The sequence below is a fragment of the Poecilia reticulata genome, chromosome 4, assembly GCF_904066995.2.
Source record: "Poecilia reticulata chromosome 4, P_reticulata-male-v2, whole genome shotgun sequence".
NCBI lineage: Eukaryota > Metazoa > Chordata > Actinopteri > Cyprinodontiformes > Poeciliidae > Poecilia > Poecilia reticulata.
This window is the reverse complement of record NC_088833.1, coordinates 18631931-18640340: the sequence shown is the minus strand read 5'-3', so window position 1 is coordinate 18640340 and position 8410 is coordinate 18631931. Positions and strand designations below refer to the sequence as shown.

Below are 8410 nucleotides of genomic sequence, written 5' to 3'. Positions count from 1 at the left end.
GGGCTATGGATAAACTATAAAGAGGGTTGGTTAAAATCAAAACAATAAATGGAGAGATGCCAAAAGAACACTGCATAGGAGAATACTGTCATAATAGATCTAAAGCAAGACCTGGTGTGATGTATTTTTAGTACATAAACCAGTATTGATGAAACAAAATACATCCTTTGGAACCTCTGACTTTTTCTTAGTTCAACTTCACTGCAGCTCAGGGTTCATTTTTTTTTTTGATATTATTGGTGTTTAGATGTATCTAATATTTACCATATTGTGTAGTTCAAGAAAAGCAACGTGGCTTTAGTCCGGGCAGTGGAGCATCTTCTTTGTCCTTGTAGTACAGCTGAGGGGCTCATGGGAGTTTGGTTGCTCGGTCCATATGTGTGTTGGGGATCTTTTACAGACCAATTTGTGTATTTGGGGGTTCTGCAGGAGTCTGGGCTATCAGGGAGGCTTTTGAAGTCTATAGTCCTTGTATAACAAAAGTGATAGCCTCTTTTGTTGAGCTTTTTATAGTACAGACTGGTCTCTACCAATGCTGCCACTTGTCTCTGATGTTGACTGTGGTGTTTATGGGCAGGTTGTCATGGTAACGTTGTGAAGAGATGTCTAATCTTAATGCCTGCATTAGACCTTTACAGAAGTTGTGGTTCTGGTGGCATCTTCAAGTGATGACCTTCAGTATACACTGTGGCCAATGAGAAGTTCACGTTTTTCAACCGGAAAAATGCTGCCATTGTATCAGGGGTTGGTCTTTGCCTCAAGCAAGGGGGTTTAAGTATTATTTGTTCTGTTATTTGTTTTGTCTTGTTCTAGAATGATGGTAGAATGGGGAGTGAGATGAATAGACACATGAAAAGTCAAATTAGAGCCATTCATGTAAGAGAGGGATAACTGGGGTTTTCTCCAGGTCCCATTTATCTCAGATGAGCCTGCAAACACTTCTCATTTACAGAAATATTGTCAAGTTGTGGGTGTCTAATGTGTATATTTTTTATGATTTATTAAATTCATTCTAAGTTCTGGGATTAAAAAAGTGTCAACATTTAACTTCAATGACTTTTAAAAACAAGAACTAGATTAACAAGTTTGAAATTATTGTTGATTTTCTTGAATCCATAAAAAGTGAAAATTATGCATACATAACTGAGCCAGAGATGATTAAAACAACATGCAGGCAGATGTAGATTCAAGGTTATCTTATTAAATTACTTTTTTACTATAATGTATTTTTTTCCTAACTGGAAGACATTTTTTTAAAAACATTTTAGATTCCCAAGCCAGAAATCCGATATTACTTGGAGCTCATTACCAAATATAAATCATCATAATGGAATCAGCTATAGTTGATCATACTCCCTAACAGGTGCTGTTAGCCTACTCAAGCTACTTTTAAAACCTTCACTGCCAATTACAGACTAATTGAAATGCAGAGATTTGATTTTTTTTTAATGTTTTGGAATAAAAATACAATAAATTCAAGCTTGTTCAATTCTTGTTTTTATTTAATTTATGCTGTTGTAAAATCTTTCTACACTTGGAAAAATGTTAACAAATGAGCATAAATGTTTATATTGTGTACTAAAATGCGATGACTTGTTTCATTACACTTCTTGAATGTCAAATAACTAGTTTTAGTAACATGTCTAGTAATTTCCCCAGTTCTTTTAAATCATTTTCTTCAGAAAGCCTTGAATGTTTGGTATTTGTATTATCACCAGTGAAGTCGTTGCTTCCTTTCTCTTTGAAAGAGAAACTAAATTTAGCCTGCTGCCTTATTGTCACTGATCGTGTTGGATTGTCTCATTTCCGTCGCAACATCAGTCAACGCCATTTTTCACATCCTTCTTTGGAGAACGAGTTCTTAGTTAAACATATCAAATTTACTGTAGTTAATCCGGGTGGCAACAGTCTCCAAAACGAGCACACCCACCCAAGCGGCAGCAGGCTTCCTGAGCCACGACGACATCGCAGAGTGACAGTTGATTTGACCAACAGGACGCCCCGTAGCAGCAGCGACCTCTCCGTCTGCACAACGGGCGGGATATCCGCAGTAGTAAGCTAGCTAATAACATGGCGAAGACTTACGATTACTTGTTTAAACTACTTTTAATCGGTGATTCGGGAGTCGGGAAAACCTGCGTGCTTTTCAGATTTTCAGAAGATGCCTTCAACTCAACGTTTATCTCAACTATAGGTGAGTGGAGCTCGCATCATTAACGCCTCAGCTGACTGAAAAGCGGTACCGGAGCTGCCCATCCCGTCATGCTAAGTTGGTGCTAACTTTTCTGGCTAGCATTCAGCGACTCAGGAAATGCCCAACCGGCTTGAGAGAGGGGTCTTTAGGAGACCTTCACTGATTTTTAACCTGACTTGAATGCTTTGTAAGCACGGATATCACTGATTTGTGTACATTTTGAGCGCGTTGTGGTTATTTTATAGGCTACACAGACGTTGACAGCTGAGGTAACGTGCTAAAAGGCTAAAGCAAGTTAGTTGGCAGTGTCATTTCCCTTATGACCAGCTGGCCTGTACTTCGATCTGTTGTTGACAACAGATCGAAAAACAATCTCCATTAATCTGACCATCACGAATATTTATCCAAAGATCACCCATGAAGGCCATTCAGTTTGGCTTATTTTACTGTGTTTAATGGACGATTATTATCACACCAATAAACATTAGCACAACTTGTAAAATGTACCGTAATTAACCACAACGACCGGTTTCTATTTGTTATCCAGGTTAGGCACGCACTTTGTGCAAACAAACGAACAGAGTCACATCTATAGGACAATAATTGCATTTATTTGAATCAAAATTTGTTGAAGTAGTGTTATTTTACTCGAATAAATTCTTTGGGTATTTCACCCAAGATGACTAAAAGAAAATATAGTGATGCGCTGATCAGGCTTTTTCTGGCCACCTATTTTTTATTATTTCAATCAGCATTAGTTTTAAATCTTATATGAAATAAAGGAATTATAATAAAATTCAAAGTTATAGACTGTATATCCCTAACTAATAAACAATTAAACCATAAATAGTAGATATTGTGATTGACGTAAAAGGCATATATTATCTTTCTAATGTAAAAGACTCTGAATTCAGTTGTAAGATGTCATGACATTTAATATCGTCGATCATTGGTGTCCATATGTTGGACAAAGTATGCCAATTACAGATATGACTGTGGCACCTCATAGTTAGATCTATTGGTGGCTTTTTTTTTGTCATGCCAGTACAATTAAAAGCCATGTGTTTAATAAAAGAGGTTGGGCAAGTCGACGTAAAACCTTCGTAACAAAGAAACTTAACCCTTTTTTAAGTGGCATCAGTCCCCACATGGATGAGTGGGTGTAGCTGATTGATGGATGGATGTTTAAAATGCAGTAACTAAACGTTGTTTTTAAAGTGTGGTGTTCCAAAAGTAATACTTCAGTACTCTAATCTTGGGTTATTTCCTAAACAGCATACACAGTTTTGTTGCTTACTGAAAATACTCAGGTTTTGTTTGATTTTCTTTGTTTTTTTCCCCCCCAGGTATTGACTTCAAAATCAGAACAATAGAATTAGATGGAAAGAAGATCAAACTACAGATATGGTGAGATGGACAAATGCTGAATATTTAATACTAGTTCTAGGTAGTTCCTAGTATATATTATCACAATAAGCTTATTTATTAATTTTTTATTGACAAAGTGGTTACTTACAGCAGCAGATCTAACAAGTGTATAAACAAATGACAGTGAGAACCGTCTAATGCAATCTAATTTTGTAAGCCGCTGCAGTAAAAAAGGAAACTTTACCGAAATAGATATATATATATATATTTTTCATGTGTGTAGGGACACAGCGGGGCAAGAGAGGTTCAGGACCATCACAACAGCCTATTACAGAGGAGCCATGGTAAGATCCATTGTCATCTTTACTCATGATGCATTGAAACTGAACAGGTGCAGCGACATTCATTTAGCTACTAGCGGTTAATCCTTTACCTTTTCAGAAACACGCCTCATATTGGTGTTCTTGTTTATGCTTTACACACCTCAAAATAAGGAGTGTTTTGTTTGCCTTTTGTGTAGTACAGGCTTAGCTGCATGCCTTTGTCTTAATTTGAAAATATAAAGCTGGGTCAGATAAACATTACAGAAAATGCTACTGGATCTAGCAAACAGATAAATTGGAAATGGAATCAGTTTTAAATTTTTTTTTTTTTTTTTCCTAAATGTTTTTTTCTGACTTCTCCAGGGCATCATGTTAGTGTATGACATTACCAACGAGAAGTCCTTTGACAACATCAAGAACTGGATAAGGAATATAGAAGAGGTAAACACTTAGATTCTTGGTGCCAAAATTCTGCAAAGATTACAGTAGTGAAAACATTTCACCACTGCAAGCACCCATTTACCTCACCATATTTTGTTTTTCTTGCAGCATGCCTCCGCAGACGTAGAGAGGATGGTCCTGGGGAATAAATGTGATGTCAATGACAAGCGGCAAGTGTCCAAAGACAGAGGAGAGAAAGTAAGAATAGCTGGGATGTCATGGTGTCTTTTGTTTTTTCCCCCCTTGCATCGTTTCTGACTTTTTTTTTCTCTGAACCTGTTCAGCTGGCACTGGAGTACGGGATCAAGTTCATGGAAACGAGTGCAAAAGCGAACATCAATGTGGAGAATGTGAGTCCCTTCCTTTTCTTTCTATACTTTTATTACTCAGAAAACCAGTGAGAATAGCCCACATGTTACAGGATGGCGTACGAGCGCTTCAACCTACTGGGGCTCCTTAGTTTTGCGATTATTGAAAAAGCAACAACCGGCTGCATTACCAGACTCTATGCTTGTATTTTATTACCTGCATATATAAAATAGCGTGGGCTTAATCAGTAGAGTGGCGCTTCTTTAATTTTCACACTGTTTGTGTTTAGGTGGGCACAGGGCTGGACAGTAAATCAATAACAATATATATCACAATAGACACGTGATCAGTTTTGATTGATAATACATTCGATAGTTTTCAGTAATTTCGCTGAACTCGGATCTAGAACCGCACAGCCTTCTCGGGGATGCAGGCAGAGGAATGGCTTTATCGGGAAGGCTAGAGGCATCAACTGACTCACTCTGGTTACCTAGCAACAACAACTTGCGCATCAGCAGTTTAAAAGTTTCACTACCGTGCCTCATAACTACTTAAAACTAAAAAGAACGCCGTGGAGTGGTAACCGTGGATAAAGGTTAAAAGTTTGGTGGTATTTCAGATATTTAAAACAAAAGAAACAAATCAGTAATTATCCATATTAACCGATATAAATGTCTTATATTGTGATGTGTTTTTCAGCCATATTGCCAGGAGTATTTCAAAGCAGTTCAAAAATTTCTTCAAGTGTGGGGAGAATGTTTCGTTCAGGCAGCTGACCTGCAGCGCGCAGCAACTGGTATCTCTTTTGGCTGCTGAAAAGAACTCTGCCTCTGACTCTTTCTCTGGTTTTACAATTTGGAGAACTTGAAATCCTAGGACATGGTGACAAAAACCTCATTAAAAGGTTTACGTCCGACACTCTTCAGAGTCCATGCATCTGAGGTGTTGCATATTTAATGAGGATAATAAATGGAGACGGCGCCTCCTGCATTTGTCTAAACCGGCTCCCTCGCAGGGATGAGCATATTCGTAGAAGTAACGTCGTCGGATTGTCACGGCAAAACGACTACATGTTTAATCATGAATCACGTCTGTGGTGCATCTGGTTTCATGTGGGGGAAAGATAACAGACCATTTGGTTTCCTTTTCTGTCTTTTTCTTTTTTTTTCCCCCCACTTAGGTTATCTTCTCACACAGCCACAAGCTACCACCTCTCCTGAAGCATTCATCTGAGACGCAACTAATGTGCATGCTTGTTTTTGTCTGCAGGCCTTCCTAACCCTCGCCAGAGATATTAAGGCAAAGATGGACAAGAAACTGGTAAGAGTGAAAACGTGGCGCGATGCAGTTTACTGGCGGTTGGGCAGAATCGTTTTTGCCGTTTTCTCAAAACTGGAAAACTCTTCGTCTTGTCTGTTTCAGGAGGGCAACAACCCTCAGAGCAGCAACCCGGGAGTCAAGATTTCAGAGCAGCCCAAGAAGAGCAGCTTCTTCCGCTGCACGCTTCTGTGAGAAAGACGGAAGCGCCGACATCCACCTTCGCCTTAACTGCGTCCCCCACTGGACAGAACTGGACAGAGCACACTCTGATGCCTGTTTTATTCTTCCTCCCTCGTCTTCCTTCTTCTGATTTATCCTGTGATTAATTAGATAAAAGAAAAAAAAAAAAAAGAAAGAAATCCCTCCTAGTCTTCCTACCTGTGGATTTAGCAGCTGCGGCCTCGGTTACACACCGACAGCTTCGACTTGAATCCAGAAATTTTATTCACTTTTAAAGGTTGTCTCCTGGTGAGACACTGAAGACGATCAAACCTTTTCCGCCTGCTTTTCTTGGCGTCTGTCATTAAAAAAAAAAATCCTATTTATTTCATCCTTCTAGACAACAGGACCCCAGATTCTGCTACATGTTTGCACTGACAGCTCGGTCGAGATTTTCTTTTGTTTTTACATCTACGACATGTAAAATGCAGCATGTAAATATCTATGTGTATCACTGATTATGAAAACGTACCTTTTACTCATCACACCTCCTCGTGGGATTTACATTTCCTGTCCGTCTTTATCGTTCTCCGTAGGTTGAAACATTCCACGCCTCTCGCTAACACTTTGATGTGCAATGTGACGTATGTCGGGCCTCTGGTCTGCGCTCATTAAGCACGCAGGCGGTTGCCCTGTAGTCGGTGCAGTCTGAGTTCAAGTAAGACGAACAGCCGCACTCACACCCAAACACCCGGAGAGGATAGTGCAGAAGGAATCGGAGCGACGATGAAATCATTGTTTTCCGCTTTTGTTTTTTTTGTCTTTTTTTACTTGATCTACTTGTCCGTTCCAATGGGGGAACACGTACTCGACAGTTTCCTGGGCCTTGGATTGGGGCTGTGCTGTAGCAGTATTTATGGAGTGAAGCAAGACATAGCACCAAAATGACAAAGTGCCCTTTTTATGTTCTTATTGAGTATGCACTTTTTCCTTTTTGTTCTTCCTGTTTATACAAGAAAAGAAAGAAAAAAAGTTCTTAACATTTATTGACTGTTGCAAGTCTTAACTGAAAGAAATAAAAGATATTAATGCACAAGAGATTTATTTACCGGCTTCGGTCCTCCTGAAAAACACCTGAGCTGTGACGCCTCTAAGCCATCGAGACCCGTTAGTCCTCTACCAAAGCATTCCCACTTTCTGGTTGAATGTTTCTGCAGATCGCAGTTAAAGACGGTCTGCGTCGGCGTGAAGCTGCCGTCGCAGCATTCTGCCTGCGCATGGTAAAACCTAAGGAATAAAAATGAACAACGGTTTTGCACGTGATTCAACGTGCTTTGTTTGAAATTAGGAACGCACTGATCTCCAGAATTTTGTTCACAGGGTTAAAAATAGGAAATTATTAGAAATCTGAGTTCATATCGGAAGTCATTCCAATGAGAGTCTCTTAATTACTCGTGGTGCTATGAAAGTTACTGAATCACACGTGTAACTTCATGTTTCGTCTGTGGTTAACTTTTGAGTTTCAGCTTTTGGTTTGATTTCAGCAGTTCTCTGAAGACCCATTTGATTAAAGCACCATCTGATTAGTGAATTGATTCTCTGTCTTTCTGAATCGGACAGTGTTCACATGTCTTCAACATTCCTAAAGTCGGGTTGGGATTTCCTCAGAGATTATCAATGGACTCGGTGTGGAAAATACATAAAATAAATACTTCAGCAATTGTAAATAAGATCTTCAATGATTGTACTGTAGTTTCATAAATCCTATTGATCTACACTTTTTGTAGATACATGTACCTTTGATTTATTAAAAAGATTCTTTGACATGTTTCGGTGTTCTCTGTTGCGTATCTGGAGCTGGGTTTTTCTTTGCGAGTTCAGCGCTTCACTCAGATTTTCTGCAGTTTTCAATCAGGAATCACATGAGAGGTTCTGTTCTAGGTGAGTTAATGTCGGGTTTTCTAATTTGGAACTTGGTATTTATTTGCTTATAATGTCTGTTGCATTTAAGGAAGTAAGGAACATGTGATCGGTCGGATATACGTCAATCTCGACAGTCGACGTGATTCACGACAAGATTTAAAAAGGTTCTTTACTAGGATCGGGTTACGCAACTTGTTTGTATTTTTTTTTTTACCTTGAATCTTATTGCATTTTAATAATACATTTTATCTGGAGATGCTTTTCTTTCAAGGACAACATACACAAAATCAGTTATAAAATAAATCAGTTAAAAGTTTTGTCACATTACAACACCTTAAATTTTATTTTTGTTAGATTTTAATCAATTAGCACA

At 38.7% G+C, this 8410-nt stretch overlaps 1 protein-coding gene across 1 annotated transcript; it reads left to right on the top strand.

Moving 5' to 3' along the window:
* The first annotated feature begins 1897 nt into the window (after positions 1–1897).
* Positions 1898–7942, top strand: LOC103463528 (ras-related protein Rab-8A). The gene is made up of 8 exons (XM_008406915.3): positions 1898–2194; positions 3541–3601; positions 3846–3906; positions 4249–4326; positions 4435–4524; positions 4611–4676; positions 5905–5955; positions 6058–7942. Exons 1-8 carry the CDS (start codon positions 2071–2073, stop codon positions 6145–6147), a joined length of 621 nt encoding a protein of 206 aa, XP_008405137.1. The 5' UTR covers positions 1898–2070; the 3' UTR covers positions 6148–7942.
* The last annotated feature ends 468 nt before the right edge of the window (positions 7943–8410 follow it).

Excerpts from the sequence above, each read along its gene's own strand:
- LOC103463528 (XM_008406915.3), top strand. The coding sequence starts at position 2,071 with ATGGCGAAGACTTACGATTACTTGTTTAAACTACTTTTAATCGGTGAT. Across the intron at positions 3,907-4,248 it reads CCTATTACAGAGGAGCCATG|GGCATCATGTTAGTGTATGA; the intron begins GTAAGATCCATT and ends TGACTTCTCCAG. Across the intron at positions 4,525-4,610 it reads CCAAAGACAGAGGAGAGAAA|CTGGCACTGGAGTACGGGAT; the intron begins GTAAGAATAGCT and ends GAACCTGTTCAG.